This window comes from Delphinus delphis, chromosome 17 (assembly GCF_949987515.2).
Source record: "Delphinus delphis chromosome 17, mDelDel1.2, whole genome shotgun sequence".
Taxonomy (NCBI): Eukaryota; Metazoa; Chordata; class Mammalia; order Artiodactyla; family Delphinidae; genus Delphinus; species Delphinus delphis.
In genome coordinates this window covers 28320810-28341415 of record NC_082699.1, presented here as the reverse complement: position 1 = coordinate 28341415, position 20606 = coordinate 28320810, and the positions used below count along the sequence as shown (strand labels likewise).

General features: G+C 36.0%; 1 protein-coding gene across 3 annotated transcripts in view; it reads left to right on the top strand.

The window, feature by feature from the left end:
• The window catches only part of CA1 (carbonic anhydrase 1), a 47042-nt gene extending 32732 nt beyond the window's left edge, over positions 1-14310 (top strand). For all 3 annotated transcript variants that reach the window (XM_060035195.1, XM_060035196.1, XM_060035197.1), the window contains 7 exons: positions 4768-4828; positions 5324-5521; positions 6858-6976; positions 9516-9611; positions 10349-10411; positions 12990-13145; positions 14094-14310. In XM_060035195.1, the coding sequence (XP_059891178.1) occupies positions 4792-4828; positions 5324-5521; positions 6858-6976; positions 9516-9611; positions 10349-10411; positions 12990-13145; positions 14094-14210 (786 nt within the window). In that variant the 5' untranslated portion in view covers positions 4768-4791 and the 3' untranslated portion in view covers positions 14211-14310. The remainder of the gene's footprint in view (positions 1-4767; positions 4829-5323; positions 5522-6857; positions 6977-9515; positions 9612-10348; positions 10412-12989; positions 13146-14093) is intronic.
• Positions 14311-20606: the final 6296 nt, after the last annotated feature.

Sequence of the window (20606 nt, the reverse complement as noted above, 5' to 3'; positions counted from 1 at the left end):
AACATGAGTTCACCTCCAGCAAAACTCATTCACACACCCCTGAGTTCAGACCAGTACGTTTGGGTGGGTGCAGTCCCTGATGAGTGTTTTTTCTTCTAAGTCTTTATAGAAATACAATAATTGAAGTTTAAAATGACCACTTAATTGTTCTCTCTAAAGTATTTATTGAACACCACTGTTTTCCATGCAGTGATTTAAAAAAATAAAATGGTCCATCATTATCCAGGTATCATTATAGAGATGGTTATAGATATTAAGCAAGTAAATAAATGAATTTCAGTATGCAAAAAAAATTAATAATTTCAGGATGCAACAAATGCTATGAAAGAAAGAAGACAGACTGAATTAATAGAGGGACTGAGAAGCAGGGATATATTAAATTTAGACATCAGGAAACTTGTCTCTGAGGAGGTGAAATGTGAGCCTGTGTAAAGATCTAGATACAAAGGCATCCAGACAGAGGGGACAGCAAGTGCAGAAGTACTAAAATGGGAACAAGCTTGGTATGGATGGAGACAAAGACATCCACTGGAAAGAATAAAGTTCGTAAGACATCTTGTTACAAGTGGAGAGAAAGACCAGTTTGGAAGAAATAATAACTGTGAAATCCTGATAAACCATCCTGCCATTTAAACTGATTCAGCAGAATTTCCAATTGTCTTACTGTAGAAATGTACAAGATAATATAACCATTTTCCATGACCCACTTCTCCACTAGAAATAAGCTTTCTCTTGTCACTCTAAACAATATCAATTCTGGAGAAGCAGGGAAATTAGGGAGCAAAGTGAGAGTTATGCCAAATTTAATAAACATGACACTTGATTTTCACTGTGTATATTTCCTTATTTTAGGGAAAATATGGGTCCCAGGGAAGCCACCTAACCTTATGGAATGCTAAGGATTATAGAACTGTATTGCCTTTTGGAATTTCTTTTCAGTGGCATTTAGCAGATCTCTACCATAGTTAGACACAGCACTGTTTCACATTCCTAGTTCCTTCCATACCAAAGAATTATTTTTTAATTATAAATTTAAATTTGAAACTCATCATAATTTACTTGCCTTCATAAGAGTTCATGCTTTCAGTTTTAAAAGACTGAAGTAGGAATCAGAGGAAAATGTTCATTTAAGAGATTAGGAGGAAAAAAATTCATATAAGAAATGCTTAATATAATTTAAAATTAGCTAAACATGGTTTTCAAATTTTGTAAAACACTGAGAAAATGTCTCTGCTTTTTTGAAAACATTTCAGGGCACTAAAAAATCTTCAACAAAGTTAGTTGATGCTACTCAATAAATAAATGTAATAAGCTATTAAGTAACTTTATGTATTTATGTATGTATGTATGTATGTATTTTATTGGCCACAGGCCCATGTGGGATCTTAGTTCCCCAACCAGGGATTGAACCCTCAGCCCCTGCATTGGGAGAGCAGAGTCCCAACCACTGGACTGCCAGGGAAGTCCTATTAAGTAACTTTAAAGCAAATGTTTTATAGACAGCCTGGTAAAATGGTGGTGTAATAAAATAGAGAAGAGGATGCACTTATGAGTTTTAGAGGTAACCAGAAATGGATTCAAATCCTGACTCTTCTTGAATTTTCTGAGCCTCAGTTATTCCTTTTAAAAGTGGGGTGAGACTAACCTAACCCTTAGGTCTACTGTGAGAACTGAATTAAGTCATTATTTTAAAGGATCTGACAGATGGTAATTATTCAATGAACAAAAGTCTTTTCTAGCCTTCTCCAGTACCCCTAGATGAGTGCACGGTGAAATAGCTCTCCTTAATAATAATAGTAAATCTTTTTATCACTTTTCATAATTCTTTTTGCTTGTGTGTTTGTTGCAAGAATTTTATGTATTGTGAAAGAAGGCCAAGAGATAAAATTATGGCATATGGTTAAAGGGCAAGATAATATTAACATTTTATCTTTAAATATTTTTTTCAGTAAATATTTGGCCTCTTAAAATTCCATTTCATAAGGTAAAGAAAGAAATCTTTCTTTCCCTTCTACCCTCAGCCCATTAATACATTTTCATCAAATTTGCAAATTAAACCAATGTAATTATTAAAATTAAACATTCTGCACATCATTCTTTCAACATTTAAAAATCTCTATTTAAAGTACTACAATTGTTTTTTCCATATTATTGACATATAATTGGCATATAACTTGATACTTCTAAGAGTTACCAATCAGCCAATTCTCTATCAAAATTATTTACGTAGTTTTACATTACTTTTTTAAAAACTATAGGTTTTTCCATCAGCCTACTTGCTCCTGATTCAATTCCATGTACATACGGATTTATTTGGAATATTCTAACAGGGGAAAAAAAAGCCTTCTTCAATATGTGTTTATATACTTGATGGTTTTAGGGAATAAACTGTTTAGATTAGAAGAGCAGAGGCTGTGTAGACTGAACTCCTTGGTATGCAAAAGCAGTCCAAAGATCACAGGCCTAGAAAATTATACTGTGAGGAGACTACAGGTGAAAGTAAAGAGAACACAAAGTGAGACATATTGGATTTAGTACAGATATTAAGCTGAAAGAGGCAAAGTTTGTAAGCAGAAAAAGAGGAATAAAAGTAAATGGGAGGAGTGTTATGTTAGGACTTAAACCATAGGTGCTCATTAAATTTTACATCCTTTCTCTATATAGTTTTCTGCTTGTAGATGTACACAAACACACCCTGGGTACATAATGGAATAAAGGGTCATAATGGTTAGGGTTCAAGGTAATTTAGTGCCTAAAACTTTAAATAAAATGCAATCCCATATGTATGTTAAAATATTCATGTGATGAATTATCACATAATCATGTAATGAAAAGGAAGTTGTCCTTTTTTCCAAATAGGTTGATTAATATAGTAGTTTGATTTAAAGTTACTTTTAACAAAGTAGCAATTAGGAGGCATCTGGCAAAGAGTAGCCTGTTTCTATCACTCCATGAGCTTCTGGCCAACCTGAGACTCTGGGTCTAGAATGAAGTAGCCCAAGGGTCAAGTCTGACTACTTGTCATCTTAAGCCAGACCAGACCAGATTAACCAATCCAATCCTCCAGAAAACAGAATCAAGTTGAGGTCAACGGGCATTTGTTGATAGTGGAAGGTTAAGAAAGAGTACAAACTTTGGAGTTAGACAGATCTAAGTTTAAACCCTAGGCTTGTAAGATATAAGCAGCCACTTACAAGCTTTGCATAACCCTGAGGAATTGCCTTCAATTTCCTCTTATGTGGAATACACATTTTAATGCCTAATTTGGTTATTGTGAGAATTAAATGAATTACTGCATATAAACTGTTTAGCCTAGCATTTGAGTAATACTGGAGCTTTAATAAATGGTACCTTTAAAAAAAGTTCCCTTTTAAGTAATAGTTTCTTCTGTCTACTAAAGTGTGGAATGGAAGCTTGGGCCTCTTCCGACTTTGTTCAAGAGCCATACATAGTCCATCTGCATCTGAGCTAGTTGGCTATCATTAGCCAAAAGGGACAAACAATGTGCCTCTGGTCAGCCTTGCTAAAAATTGTGCCAGATTCACTTATTTCAGAAAGCCTAGGTAACTCAGAAAATTCCAGAGTGTGAAAGGAAGTATGACTACCAAGGCATGGAAATCAGTCATTACTATGGAAGCTTATATTTTCTGATTTTGCTTCCTCTGAGCACATTTAGAGCCTTGGAAATATGGACCTAGGCAGTCTGACACATACTAATTGGTTTTCTTTGCCTCCTTGAAAAGTTCTGTAGATCTTCTCATCACTCAACAGGTGGCAAGTCTCACCTTGGTCCAAGCTTAAATTGGACTTAAGAGAATTGTGGGCATAGAAAGAGAATTAGGGATCATCCACCTCATAGCTCACCCAGTGTGGCATTCAGCAGAGGTGTAGTAAAGAAAACAACTGGACTTGGAGGCTCAAGTCTTGGCTTCTTGGCTTCTTGGCTTCTTGCTAGTTGTGGTGAAGACCCTCAACATCTCTCAGCCACAAGATGATAATTCTCACTGTATAGGATTTATGAGTGTAGTGGTGATGGTAAAATAAAATAATATGAAAGTGCTCTATAAATTGTATAGAACTATACAGAAGAAAGCCTTCTATTCCAGTAGACCTGTATTTGATGTGTAACATAAATTTTGGAACATATTTAATTTCAATATTAATAAAATCTTCTCCATTTATGAATACCAACTCCTTTAAAAATGGACTTTATTCTCATCATGTGTGTCTTTGAAGTGTACCATTATGAATAATATATATTACAAATAATTAATGATTCTGTTACCTGATTTTAAATTAACATCATGATACTTGTTCTGATCAGCCTGTAAACATGCAAATTATACTTCTTACTAAATTACTGTTGCTAGTATTGCTTAAGTGTCCAGCAAGGGTAAAAATTGGAAATCTCAAGTGCACAGTCATTTTCAGTTAGAAATTCAAAGAATCATATATGATAATAGTCAGCCATATCTTCTACTAACATGAGAGAAAGAGTGCTTGCTTTTATAAAAGCTAAGATTTCCATATTTCTCTCTTACAATATAAGAAAATAAAACAATTGGAACTGACCTTACCCTTGTGGGCTTCTTTTACAATATCTTTTTTTTTTTTTTACATGCATATACTTCCTGATAGGTAGAGATGATGAAATAGTAACCTATTAAGGACAGAGACGGTTCTATAAAACCCCACAAACTGTGGTTTCAGTTGTCTACTGCACATTCAGTTGCAGTTAGTTATTTCAGGTATTATCTTTGTTTTCAGAAAAAGAAAACTAAGTAGAAGATAATGGCAAGTCCTGACTGGGGATATGATGGTGAAAATGGTAAACATTCTTCTGTTCATGTAGATCAAATAACAGCCTCTTCCCTTTTCCAATAAAAGAGATATTGAGCACTTAAAGTACCTATGTAGTCATAGATTAATGGTTTGGTTTGCCTGACTTTGAATTATAATAGCTCTGCATGTATTCTTAGCAGTTGTCCTTTGGGTCATTGTTGTCTACAAAATGCATTCTGTCTCTCTTCCTTTCTCTCCCTCTGTCTCTCTCTCCATATGTGTATATTAGAAATCTATTGCTATAAAGGTAAAATATGTATAGTCTGATCCCACAGACTATGAGCATATTATTTGTATTGACAAATACACCATTTTATAGTATAGCATAGAAAAGGGGCATTCTCAAACACTGAATTTCCATTAAGTTAAACAGAATATCATTTAAGATCCTCAGTAAATCCTAATCTAATAAACAAAGTTATATTCCTAAAACATTGGATTTGATCAAGTTTTGATTGTAAGTGTATGTTTGTCCTGGTAGGTCCTGAACAGTGGGGCAAGCTGTACCCCATCGCAAATGGAAATAGCCAATCTCCCATCGACATCAAAACCAGTGAAACCAAACATGATGCCTCTCTCAAACCTATCAGTGTCTCCTACAGTCCAGACACAGCCAAAGAAATCGTCAATGTGGGACATTCCTTCCACATAAACTTTGTGGACAATGATAATCGATCAGGTGAGCCAAAAGACCCTTCTAATTTTTCTTCGACTTTACTGGGGAAATTAAAACAATAAGGCTTTAAGAAACACAAAAGACCATCTGCAGTCTTTTGTGCACATGTGTAATGTTGCTGGAATCTGGTGAGGCATCTTGAATATCTAGAAAATTTACAAGTGGTAAAGATGATTTTGGGGACTCCCAGATCTGTCTTTTTTCAGTCCCTCTCCTTTTCAGGGACACTATTCCATTTCTTCTTGTTTCCAATGTCTTTTTGCTCACTTCACACCCTCTGAATAAACAGTAGCTTTTCAAAAAGGTCTATGGACCATCATGAATATAAAAACTGAAAAGGCAAATATTTTCTAATCGAGATGAGGGTGGAGGATCCTATTAGGGAAGAAAAACAGAGGTGAAGAATATATTTATTTGTGTGACCAGAAAAATGGGTCCGTAACTGTGAAGTGCCAGTAAGAAAATGGTCTTGTGTGCATCTTGCATGGAACAATTCTGTGCATAAGTATACTTGTCTATATTCCCCTCTCCTTACTAGGCCATAGTGACTGAATTTTTATCTTCATATCCCAGAATCTAGCACATAGTAAAATTTTCAAAACTGTTTACTGAATAATTTATTAAATGACAATTCCATAAAACAACTCTACTGACAAAAGGCAAAATTTGTTTTAGCACTTTCCTACAAGGTTATGAGCCTAAATTTTAGACACCTTGCAGCTATGTCCATTGTTAGGATTAGGTCTGGTATTATGTGTGTTTTATTAATCATATGATTGGATAGACTCTCTAAAGAAACATGGTCATTCAATGTTAGAATTTTAAAAGTGACCTTACTGTTCTGCTGGAATATTCTTTTGGTCCCTGGCTAGGGATTCTCAACAAAGCTGTCAAGATACCCTCTTGTGTCTTGATCAGTTACAAGGTATGTGTTGAGTAATTTGTTACTAAAAATAAATTACTAAAGATCTTGATGCATACTGCCCACTACTGTCTTTGTTAAAAGAATGAATGAATGAACTTGCAAATTAAAGCAGATTCAAGGAAAGCCCTGTAATCATATAATTCACTCATTTTCCAATATGCTTTCTTAAAGGCAGAAAAAGGTAAAATTACAGCTCATGTGCTGAGAATTACATATAATTAATGCACTATCGTAGGGTGCACCATACATATGAAGACCATCATTGTGGATGTGGGGAAAAAAACCAACAAGATGGAAACTTTGGCGCTACTGTTTGTTTTCATTTCTACTCAATCCAATTTAATGTTAGTTTATATTAAATGCAAAGATAAGCTGGAGCTTATGATTGTAACAGTAATTTCCTTTTTCTTCTAGTGCTGAAAGGCGGTCCTCTCTCTGAAAGCTATAGGCTCCATCAGTTCCATTTTCACTGGGGTGTCAAAGATGACTATGGTTCTGAGCACTTGGTGGATGGAGTCAAATATTCTGCAGAGGTAAGGTAGCTTAAGGAGTGAGAGAGAACTACACTGAGAGTCCTCCCAGAAGCAGCTCCCTTATAAGACTCCATTATAATAGCTCCAAAGGAATGAGCATTCTGGTCCCTGAAAAGCACTCCCAGGCTCCATTAAAATAAAATACAGACACACTGTGTTTGGCAATAGAGGGAAATTTTCATGTGAAAGAGGCAGGTGAACTTGGAGTCAGACTCATGAACCCCAGAATACTCTTTCATTTCAGAATGCCTTGAAAAGTTATCTTGATGTCAGGCTAGCCTCAAGGGGAAATGCTGCTCTCCTTTTAAAACTCCAACCCCCAAATGGAGAACACCATCATTCTCTTCTTATTTAAATGTTCAAGTTTGGACACACCAGTAGCATAGGTGTAGCTAGGCTGGAACACTTCAGTAAGTCTCTACTAAGAGTGCAAGTTTAATCACAGGAGTCATCACAGAGTAGCATACTCTAGATGAGGGTTTGAGGTTCCCTGGCTCAGGCCACTACCCTCTGGCCTCTTGATTCACCCCCACATGGAAGTTTGTGATCCAATTCAAGACATTCTGTCTGTATATCCATGGAAAAATAAAGAACATTTGCATCAAACTGTCAACAGAGGGTATGGGAGACTAAAAACAAAGAACTTTTGCTCTTCATATGTATGAATATACAATACATTTGTACCAATATAGACTGGTTGGCTTTTTTATTTTACTTTTATAAAATGAGTTCGTAATACATATAGTTTTCCAACATGCTTTTTTTTCACTTACCAATTTATCATGATCATTTTTTCAAGTCTGTAGGTTTAATTGCACCTCTTCTTTTACTGTCTGTACAATATTTCAGTGTATGCATGTTAGAATTTATTAGCTGAGCCCTACATATGGACAATTACAATGCCTTTTCCTTTTTGTTCTGTTCTTTTTGCTTTTACCAAAAAAAAAATGCTGCAATAAATACATCTGTACATGTATCTTACACCCTAGTGAAAGCAATTATGTAGAGCAAATTTTCATAAGAGAGATTGTTAGGTACAGAGTTATGCATTTTTCATTTTAATAGAGGATTTGGGAATAGTATACAAATATAACTTACTTTATGTTACATTGTAAAGCCAGGCTAATAACTTTCAATGTTGCAGAAATCCATTAAATGTATTTTTCCTATTTCTCCCTCATAAAATTGAAGGTGGACTAAAATCAAATGGGCTGAAAGCCTAAATTAGTATTAGTAACATCTTTGGGGGAGGACATTTGGTTGTATTTAAGAAATATAAACTGGTGATTCTCTCATTTAATTTGAGAAAAATAAAATTAATCCAGGGTAGAGATGACAGGCACTTAGCCACAAAGTTCAACATATGACAGATGGTGGGATGGAGGATGGAAGGGAGAGCAGGAGAGAGGGAGATGTGGGGAGAAAGAGAGAGAGAAGAGACAAAGAAGAGGGAAAGAGGGGAGGGGCGGGGAGGGCAGGGGAAGAGAGGGCAAGGGAGGGGAGGCAAGGGAAGGGAAGGGAAGGGAAGGGAGGAGAAAGGAAGGGAAGGGAAAGGAAGGGAAGGGAAGGGAAGGGATACATGACATGGAGAGAATTGGTTTGATTTAGAGTGATACAAGTGACCAGATGATCACTTTACATTGGGTGGTCAGGAAAGGATTTTTTCAGAACTGGCATTTGAGTTCAGCCTCAATTCAAGTCAAAATACTGCTGTTGAAAGATTATGGGGAAGGACACCCCAGAGAAAATCAGCAGCTAATGAAAAGACTCAAAGTTGTAAACCAAGTGAAGGGGTATAATCTATGAGATGTGCTGAAAGATGGATGTTGATAAATAGAGAAAAGTAAGAAATTAATGACAACTGTTGTATTTTTTGGTTGAGCAATTAGATGGAAGGTGGTGCCTTTTCCTAAGAAGGGAAAATAAAACAGGTCTGGCAAGGAGGAAGTCAAGAGTTCTAGTTTGGCCATATTAAGTTTGAGATTCATATTAAACATCCATGTGGAGATATCAAGAAAGTATCAAGAAGACATACACACATACTTGGGTATACAAGTCTAGAGTTCCACAGAGAGGTTAGGCTGGAGATGTTGGCTTGAGATGTGTCTGGATATGCTCAAGAGAATCTGTCCTTGGCCAAGACTCCAGATACTTCAGGAACCCCTTCTCATAAAGTTACTAAGTACCTCAAGTGAGAGAAAATTAAGTTTTTGTCCCCAAACTAGTTAGCCAGAATTCCTGATCTTCTTATACCAAAGTTTTTTTTAAAAAAAGGAGTAATATTTAATAGTTATGATATTGTGAGAAAAGACATTTTATTTACTGGTTCCAGTATTTGCATTTGCCCACTCTGTTCAGCACACAGATAACTCTTCTTAAGAGTGAGAACATAGCCCTTTCCATGCCCTGGATGAAGGGTCACATAAGTTTTATCTATCAAAGCCAAGATATATCTTTATATATTAACAAGTTAATGTCTAACTTACTTTTTACTTTCACAATGGTATAAATAACTACTCAACCACATTGTCATTTTTAGCTTCATATAGTTCATTGGAATTCTGCAAAGTACTCCAGCTTTGCTGAAGCTGCCTCACAGGCTGATGGTTTGGCACTTATTGGTGTTTTGATGAAGGTGAGTTATAGAGAGTTACAGAGCTCTGCTAAAACTATTTCTTACCAATCAGACCTCAAAATAGGATGAAATAAGACAAAAGAATATTTGAGTCCTTCTTTTTCTTTTTGGAAAGTTCCCCTTCTACTAATGGCTGACCATAGGTGAACGAACAGTTCCCTAGTGTATTTTAGTTTGTTTTCTCTTGGCTTTTCCCACTTGAAGAGAGAAATAAATTTCAGGTAGAGATGAAATGAGAAGGTGTTGAAGGTGTAGCTAATTTTTTTTTCAGCTCTTCCAAAGTCTCTTTCTTCTAAACTTCCTACCTCATAGAGTCAGGAGTTTATCAGTTTAATGTTTCATAAGAAAAATATATTGAGAGGATTTTTGTCCCATAAAGAAAGTTCAATTGATATTTAAAATGGGAGATTTGTTCACATCCTCTGTAGGAGAGTCCCTGAAAAGTTCTATAGGGAAGTTATTATTAAAGTGGGTATATTTGGGTGACTAACTTTTGGAATTATAGTGATTCTAGTTAACCTTTATTGAACACTAACAACATGACATTCATTGTACTAATTATAATTAATAGAACAAAAAGTAGGAGGTTTGTTTTTGTATTACAGTTTTGTTAAATTCCGATATTTTGACTTGCATATTTTTTCTTCAGTTACTGTTTTTAATTGAAAAAAATTAAATAAATAGGATTTGACTTGATAACAATTTTTATCTCACACTTTATTTTTTTTAATCTCCAGGTGGGTCAGGCCAACCCAAACCTGCAGAAAGTACTTGATGCCCTAAAAGCAGTTAAAACTAAGGTAAATAGACTAATTAAGTTAGTTTAAATCAGAGAACAAGAATCTGCAGAACTACAGAAGTCATTTAATTGCATATTTAATGTGAGGAGTAGGAAGGCCGAAGCACAAACTACCAATCTGAAAATCAAGGTACTACTTAGATGTTCCTTGCTTCTGAAAAGGTCTCTGACTCAGATATTTGTTTTATTTTAGTTTTGTTTTTCATAGTTATTGGTCATCTATTTTGGCAGGATGAAGCCTGTAGAAGAATGGGTTTCATAGTTATTCAAATTTGTTTAAAAACTATAACCAACTAAAATGTGAATTTTTTACATCATGGGGAAAGATATCTTTATTTTTATCAATACAAAAATACAGAAGTTAAGGGTATTGTTTTAAAATCCCTTTAATATGCAGTGTCTGATAACCATGATTCCCCAAGTCAGCTTAAAAAAAAAAAGAAAAAAAGATGGATTTTATGATATATTTAACCTTAGCTTTACTGTTTTAATAGCAAATAGTTAAATCATATGTCAGAGATATGTCATTTTCTTTCATTGTATTTTTATATAAAATAAATCTAGTTCATGTTGAGTCTAAAAAAATTAATCTTCAAATGGATATATTATAAAGTGGAAAGTCTGAAGATAAATAAGCACTCAACTCAGGAATATAAAAAATAATATATGAAAAGAAAATAGAAGGAAATAATTAATGAAGATGAAGCAAAACATTAATAAAATAAGAAAGAAAATGAATATATACAAGGTAAAATTTTATTACTAAAATGAAAAGCTGATTCTTTGGATAAAAACAACCAAAAAACACACTTTTGGCAAGTTTGATGATGGAAAAAAAGGTACACATACAAAAAATTTATTAGAATTAAGGGATTGGGTCATAATTAAAGATGTGGTAAAAAGTTTTAAAAGAGAAAAATTTGTACACTTGACCCTTGAACAACATGGGTTTGAACTGCACAGGTCCACTTATTCATGGATTTTTTTTTTGATAAATACATGCTATAGCACTACAAAATTGGCACTTAATTGAATCTGCTGATGCACAACCGTGGTTATGAGGGATGACCATAAAGTTATACGTGGATTTTTGACTGTGCAGGGGTTCAGCACTCCTGGTTCAGCACTTCTAACCCCCACATTGTTCAAGGGTAAGCTGTATAATACTATACCAGTAAATTTGAAAATTTAGATTAAAAGGATGAATTTCTAGGAAAATGCAGAGAAACTGACTCAAAATGTGAAAGCCTAAACAGATCAAGAATCTAAAAAGAAATTGAAAAAACAGTAAAAATCGTATCTAGTGAAAGAAAACTCTAGGCCCAGACCACTTTATGGGGAAGTGTTACACAACTTTTAAGAAACAATCATGCCACTGTTAACTAAACTGCTCAGATGAGAGGACAGAAAACTTTATTTTGATTTAATTAAATGAAACCTAATACCCAAACTGGGTAAGAACACCACAAAAAGGAAATCATAGGTTAATCGTTCTTAGGAATATAGCTAAAATAAATATTAAAATCAATTACAGCAAATCATATTCAACAGTATATTAAAAGAGTAATGTTTCCAAACTAGTAGACTTTATCCCCAGGATGCAAGGATAGTTTAATATTAGACTATCTTCCAATATAAGTCATTACAGTAACAAATTAAAGATGAAAAACCATATTACAAACTTGTTAGATGCTTGAAAAGCATTTGATAAAAATTCAATGCCAATTCCTGAAGATAAAAAAAAGAAAGAAAACTCTCTGAAAACTTATTGAGCTTAAGAAAGAATATCACATACCAACTTGGATCAAACATCAAACTTAGTAGTGAAATATTTGAAGCCTTTCAAATTCAATCAAGAAAAAGACCAGGGTGTCAACTGTGACCACCACAACTGACCATTACAATAAATGTCCTAATCAATGTAATAAAGAAAGGAAAGAAATAAGAGTACATTTTTGGATAAATATTAGGGAAACAAAGACAAATCTATCCTCAAGCGCAGAGGATATAATCATTGGCATCGACCTGGAAAATACAAATCAAACAGGTAAAAAACAGAATTAATACACAAGTTTAATAAAGTTGACTACATAAAATATTAGCATACAAATATCAATTCATTTTCTATACACCAATATAACCAATCAGAAAAGAAAATAGGAATAAATAGAATGAAGATAAAACATACCAATATACATGTCAATAAATATCTTTACCACTGGAACAGTATCTGGTATCATTCCTAGAGAAGCAATAAATGTTTTATACTGGAAATTAACTATCGTTTTAAAGAATACAGATAATAAAAACTTTTTGAATCTTTGCTTGTCTTCAACCAAATGAAGAAGGAGGCAGATTGCTCAGTCAAAATTCCAGTGTAGCATATTTTCAATCTTCTATTACTTTTATTGTTTATATCCACAAACACACCAGTCATGAAATACTATATAGTAGAAAAATTGATTAACTTCTTAGCTAAGATCTATCTACCAAATAATATAACATATATGTCATATATGTAATGATGCAACTAGTTTATATCATGATATAATAATATATTACTTTTCTTTTTCTTTCAGGGCAAAAAAGCCCCATTCACAAATTTTGACCCCTCTGTTCTCCTTCCTTCATCCCGGGATTACTGGACCTACCATGGCTCTCTGACTCATCCTCCTCTTCATGAGAGCATAATCTGGATCATCTTTAAGGGAAACATCAGTATTAGTTCAGAACAGGTAGAGTATCAAAGGTGAATGAGTGAGCATTAGAGGTGCAAAGCAGGAATACCATTTCAATTCATAGAATTATTGGGGGAAATTATTATTTCAATTAGATTTTGAAGAGTTCATTTTCCCTTCCAACTGAAAAAGGTTTATTTGTGACATAAGGTCTATTGAATAATCAAAAATAAAAGTGTATTTATAAACACTTTTTTTACTTTATGTAGAAAAAATATATGAGATTCAGAACTCTTGCTATTCTTTTTGCCTTAATAAGGAAAATTCCAACTTTGTTGAATATCTTCCTAAGAGTTTCAAAAACAAGAAAAAACTGGCACTAGAAGTACTATTAAGACTTTGGGGAATTGTGACTCTCAAGTGGCATATTTTGATAGCTGACATGGGTTTTTGTTCTTTTTTGAAACTTAAGCTCGTAAATATTCAACAAAATATCTCATTAATTATTGTTTATAATTATGAAAATAGTAACTACCAATGATTGAGCAACTACTTTTATTAGGTTACTTATGTACGTTTTGTCAGTCAATTCTCATAACAAGACTTTAGGGCAGGCGGTGTGACCTATTGGTAACTAACACTTCTTGAGCATATGCCATATGCCAAACACCATTCTAAGAACTTTACATGTATTGACCCATTTAGTCTTCACAACAATGCAATGAAATAGTACTATATGGAAACTGAGGCACCAAGCAGGTAAGTCTCTTACCCAAGAATGAGAAAGCTGGTATTCTAATCCAGTCAATCATCAATAATTTAAGCCAAATGCCTAGTGCAAAGAAATGTGAAGGAATTTTTGGCTTCCTCCCTTCGTATCTGTGAAACCACTGCAGCCTTCAACCTGATTTTCTAAATATCAGTGCATCAATTATACTAGAAGAAAAGTGTTCTGTGTAAATTTAATAGCTTTTGACTATTTAAATATTTTATCCTCCCTCCAAGCTGGCACAGTTCCTCAGTCTTCTATCAAATGTCGAAGGTGATAAAGAAGTCCCCATTAAGCACAACAACCGACCACCCCAGCCTCTGAAGGGCAGAACAGTGAAAGCTTCATTCTGATGGGCCCAAGAAGAAATTTATCCTCCCTCAAGAAGGGAGGCTCTGCTTCTGATGTAATCCAATAAAGCAAATTTTAAGAAACAAGTTTATTTTAATACTAGCAAGACAGCCTACTTTCAAATTTAATCTGCAGAACTAAAAAGCTTTAATTTTTATTCTTAATGCTTAACTCAAATAGTAATCTGTAAGTTTACAAAACTTGTGCTTAAATTCAAGTCTATTTTGTTGAATTCTTTATAACACAATTAATTTCTTAGTGATTTGTACTTAATTTCTTAGTTATTTGTATCTCTTTCCATTTTATTCATTTTAATTGAACTAATAAAATAATTGTATCCCTGTCTTCTTGTCTATTATGTACTCTATTTTTAAAAGGCATTAGGTTTCTACCTCATTTACATTCAAGAATTTTAAATGCTTTATTTGCAACATTATTTTGCCTCAAATGTAATAACCTAAGAGTAGCTTGAGATGAAATGTTGAGAATTCATTTGCTTACTCTTGAAGACAAAGACAGCTAGGATGACAATGGATTTAATATTATTATGCTGGGTCCATGTTGCTACCATTTGTATACTCTGTGATAAAAATGATATATTTCATACAGGAAATGATGCTTCTGGTTATTGCTTCCACTCCCCCCCCCCCAACATTAGCAAGTTCATTGTTTTTGTTGGGGTTTTTTCCATTATTATAACTAGTTAGCTAGCATGGAGAATCTGTACTTCAAATTTGGAAGAAAAGTTACCAGTGAATTATTTATAACAATGATAAAGGAATCATTTGGCTTAGAATCATATAGAAATATCACATATGCTTTTAGTCAGATGTGTACTTAACCTGAAGCCATTCTTTCTGAAGCCATATCTACATTCAGAATTCTGCAAATCTTGTGTCCATTGTTTAGTCTTGTGATTTACTTATTTTCTCTTCTCTGAGAAATCATATTAGAGACGAAAGAGCACATCCATTCCAATGTTCTAGTCTTGTCTAATGTCAGAGAATCAGTCAAAACCTCTCAATGACTGTAATCGTACATAGAAAGATAGACAAAGCAGATTCTTCATAGCTCTGAGGTAGCTTTTGTGTAAAGGCTGTGTTTATTTTGTACCTAAAAATCCTAGGAGACATCTTTTGATATTTTTATTTGGAGCCCAGAATTTAAGTGAATCTTCTTTAATAAAAATGTAATGGACCCAAGTAACACTTCATTTAGCTCAACCCCCATAATCTGTCTATAAAAATAAAATACTTTCTTTGCAAAAGTAATTTGACTGTGCATATTAATATATATTTACCAGATATTGAGAAAGCATGAAATGGTTACACCTGTCCTATGACCATCTTATTTCACTTAAGTTACCTTGAAAGGATTTTAATCTAAATTTATCAGTGGTCATCATGAAGGTCAAAAGAGGAGTATGAGTTTAATTTAAGAAATATATTTGCAAAAGATGCTCTTGACCTACAATGTTTGAAAGTGTTTTCTGAAAAGAAATTGCGTGGAACACACAGGAATATGGCTTCTGTAGCTGGAGTGTGATCACTGCAGGGGGACCGTCAAGATGGCGGAAGAGTAAGACATGGAGATCACCTTCCTCCCAGAAAATACATCAGAAATACATCTACATGAGGAACAACTCCTAAAGAACACCCACTGAACGCTGGCAGAAGACCTCAGACCTCCTAAAAGGCAAGAAACTCCCCACGTACCTGGGTAGGGCAAAAGAAAAACAGAAAAAAACAGAGACAAAAGGATAGGGACGGGACCTGCACCAGTGGGAGGGAGCTGTGAAGGAGGAAAGGTTTCCACACACTAGGAAGCCCCTTCGCGGGCGGAGACTGCGGGTGGCGGAGGGGGAAAGCTTCGGAGCCGCGGGGGAGAGCACAGCAACAGGGGTGGGGAGGGCAAAGGGGAGAGATTCCCGCACAGAGGGTCGGTGCCGACTGGCACTCACCAGCCCGAGAGGCTTATCTGCTCACACACCGGGGCGGGCGGGGGCTGGGAGCTGAGGCTCGGGCTTCAGAGGTCGGATTCCAGGGAGAAGACTGGGGTTGGCTACATGAACACAGTCTGAAGGGGGCTAGTGCACCACAGATAGCCAGGAGAGAGACTGGGAAAAAGTCTGGACCTGCCTACGAGGTGGAGACCATTGTTTCGGGGTGCGTGAGGAGAGGGGATTCAGAGCACCACCTAAACGAGCTCCAGAGACGGGCGCGATCCGCAGCTATCAGCGCGGACACCATAGATGGGCATGAAAAGCTAAGGCTGCTGCTGCAGCCACCAAGAAGCCTGTGTGCAAGCACAGGACACTATCCATGCCTCCCCTCCCGGGACCCTGTGCAGCCTGCCACTGCCAGAGTCCCGTGATCCAGGAAAACTTCCCCGGGAGAACACACAGTGCACAGCAGGTTGGTGCAACTCACGCTGGCCTCTGCCGGTGCAGGATCTCCCCGCATTCCGTACCCCTCCCTCCACGAGGCCTGAGTGAGCCACAGCCCCCTAATCAGCTGCTCCATTAACCCCATCCTGTCTGAGCAAAGAACAGACGCCCTCAGGCGACCTACACACAGATGTGGGGCCAAATCCAAAGCTGAACCGCAGGAGCTGTGCAAACAAAGAAGAGAAAGGGAAATCTCTCCCAGCAGCCTCAAGAGCAGCAGATTAAATCTCCACAATCAACTTGATGTGCCCTGCATCTTTGGAATACCTGAAGAGACAACGAATAAGCCCAAAATTGAGCTTGGTGGACGTTGGGAGAAATGATAGATAGATAGATAGATAGATAGATAGATAGATAGATAGATAGATAGATAGATATATTTCCGTTTTCTCTTTTTCTGTGTGGCTGACAGGGTCTTGGTGCTATGGCCTGGTGTCAGGCCTGTGCCTCTAAGGTGGGACAGCTGAGATCAGGACATTGGTCCACCAGAGACCTCCTGGCTCCATGTAATATCAAATGGCAGAAGCCCTCCCAGAGATCTCCATCTCAACTCTAAGACCCACCTCCACTCAACAACCAGCAACATACAGTGCTGGATACCCTAGGCCAAACAACTAGGAAAACAGGAACAAAACCTCGCCCACTAGCAGAGAGGCTGCCGAAAATCATAACAAGTTCACAGACATCCAAAACACACCACCGGACATGGTCCTGGCCACCAGAAAGACAAGACCCAGCCTCATCCACCAGAACACAGGCACTAGTCTCCTCCAACAGGAAGCCCACACAACCCACTGAACCAACTTTACCCACTGGGGGCAGACACCAAAAACAACGGGAACTACAAACCAGCAGCCTGCAAAAAGGAGACCCCAAACACAGTAAGTTAAGCAAAGTAAGAAGACAAAGAAACACACAGCAGATGAAGGAGCAAGGTAAAAACCCACCAGACCTAACAAATGAAGAGAAAATTGGCAGTCTACCTGAAAAAGAATTGAGAGTAATGATAGTAAACATAATCTAAAATCTTGGAAATACAATGGAGAAAATACAAGAAACATTTAACAAGGAGCTAGAAGAACTAAATAGCAAACAAACAATGATGAACAACACATTAAATGAAATTTAAAAATCTCTAGAAGGGATCAATAGCAGATTAACTGAGGCAGAAGAACAGATAAGTGACTAGAAGATAAAATAGTACAAATAACTACTGCAGAGCAGAATAAAGAAAAAAGAATAAAAAGAATTGAAGACAGTCTCAGAGACCTCTGGGACAACATTAAATGCACCAGGATTCAAATTACAGGGGTCTCAGAAGAAGAAGAGGAAAATAAAGGGACTGAGAAAATATTTGAAGAGATTATAGTTGAAAACTTCCCTAATGTGGGAAAGAAAATAGTTAATCAAGTCCAGGAAGTGCAGAGAGTCCCATACAAGATAAATCCAAGGAGAAACACTCCAAGACACATATTAATCAAACTATCAAAAATTAAACACAAAGAAAAAATATTAAAAGCAGCAAGGGAATAACAACAAATAGCAGGCAAGGGAATCCTCATAAGGTTAACAGCAGATTTCTCAGCAGAAACTCGGCAAGCCAGAAGGGAGTGGCAGGACATATTTAAAGTGATGAAAGGGAAAAATCTACAATGAAGATTACTCTACCTAGCAAGGATCTCATTCAGATTCGAAGGAGAAATTAAAACCTTTACAGACAAGCAAAAACTAAGAGAATTCAGCACCACAAAACCAGCTTTACAACAAATGCTAAAGGAAATTCTCTAGGCAGGAAACAGAAGAGAAGGAAAAGACCTACAATAACAAACCCAAAACAATTAAGGAAATGGTAATAGGAACATACATATCGATAATTACCTTAAATGTAAATGGATTAAATGCTCCAACCAAAAGACATAGACTGGCTGAATGGATACAAAAACAAAACCCGTATATATGCTGTCTACAAGAGACCCACTTCAGACCAAGGGACACATACAGACTGAAAGTGAAGGGATAGAAAAAGATATTCCATGCAAATGGAAATCAAAAGAAATCTGGAGTAGCACTACTCATATCAGACAAAATAGACTTTAAAATAAAGACTATTACAAGAGACAAAGAAGGACACTACATAATGATCAAGGGGTCAAAGGAGAAGATATAACAATTGTAAAAATTTATGCAACCAACATAGGAGCATCTCAGTATATAAGGCAAATGCTAAAGGTCATAAAAGGGGAAATCGACAGTAACACATTCATAGTAGGGGACTTCAACACCCCACTTTCACCAATGGACAGATGATCCATAATGAAAATAAATAAGGAAGCACAAGCTTTAAATGATACATTAAACAACATGGACTTAATTGATATTTATAGGACATTCCATTCAAAACCAACAGAACACACTTTCTTCTCAAGTGTTATGGAATATTCTCCAAGATAGATCATATCTTGGGTTACAAATCAACCCTTGGTAATTTTAAGAGAATTGAAATTGTATCAAGTATTTTTTCCAACCACAATGTTATGAGCTAAGATATCAATTATAGGAAACAATCTGTAAAAAATACAAACACATGGAGGCTAAAAAATACACCACTTAATAACCAAGAGATAACTGAAAAATCAAAGAGGAAATCAAAAAATACCTAGAAACAAATGACAATGAATACACGACAACTCAAAACCTATGGGATGCAGCAAAAGCAGTTCTAAGAGGGAAGTTTATGGCAATACAATCCCACCTCAAGAAACAAGAAACATCTCAAATAAACAACATAACCTTACACCTAAAGTAATTAGAGAAAGAAGAACAAAAATACCCCAAAGTTAGCAGAAGGAAAGAAATCATAAAGATTAGAACAGAAATAAATGAAAAAGAAATGAAGGAAACAATAACAAAGATCAATAAAACTAAAAGCTGGTTCATTGAGAAGATAAACAAAATTGATAAACCATTAGCCAGGCTCATCAAGAAAAAAAGGCAGAAGACTCAAATCAACAAAATTAGAAATGAAAAAGGAGAAGTAACGACTGACGCTGAAGAAATACAAGGCATCATGAGAGATTACTACAAGCAACTATATGCCATTAAAATGGACAACCTGGAAGAAATGGACAAATTCTTAGAAAAACACAACCTTTCGAGACTGAACCAAGAAGAAATAGAAAATAAAAACAGACCAATCACAAGAACTGAAACTGAGACTGTGATTAAAAATATTCCAACAAGGTCTTCCCTGGTGGCGCAGTGGTTTAGAGTCCGCCTGCCGATGCAGGGGACACGGGTTCATGCCCCGGTCCAGGAAGATCCCACATGCCGCAGAGCAGCTGGGCCCATGAGCCATGGCCACTAAGCCTGAGCGTCCGGAGCCTGTGCTCCGCAATGGGAGAGGCCACAACAGTGAGAGGCCCGCGTACCGCAAAAAAAAATATATATATATATTCCAACAAAAAAATGACCAGGTCCAGATAGCTTCACAGGCGAGTTCTATCAAACATTTAGAGAAGAGCTAACACCTATCCTTCTCAAACTCTTCAAAAATATAGCAAATGGAGGAACAATCCCAAATTCATTCTACGAGTCCACCATCACCCTGAAACCAACATCAGACAAAGATGTCACAAAGAAAGAAAACTACAGGCCAATATCACTGATGAACATAGATGCAAAAATCCTCAACAAAATACTAACAAAGGGAATCCAACAGCTCATTAAAAGTATCATACACCATGATCGAGTGGGGTTCATTCCAGGAATGCAAGGATTCTTCAAAATATGCAAAGCAATCAATGTGATACACCATATTACTAAATTGAAGGAGAAAAGCCATATTATCCGCTCAACAGAAACAGAAAAAGCTTTTGACAAATTCAGCACCCTTTCTTGATAAAAAACCTCCAGAAAGTAGGAATAGAGGGAACTTACTTCAATATAATAAAGG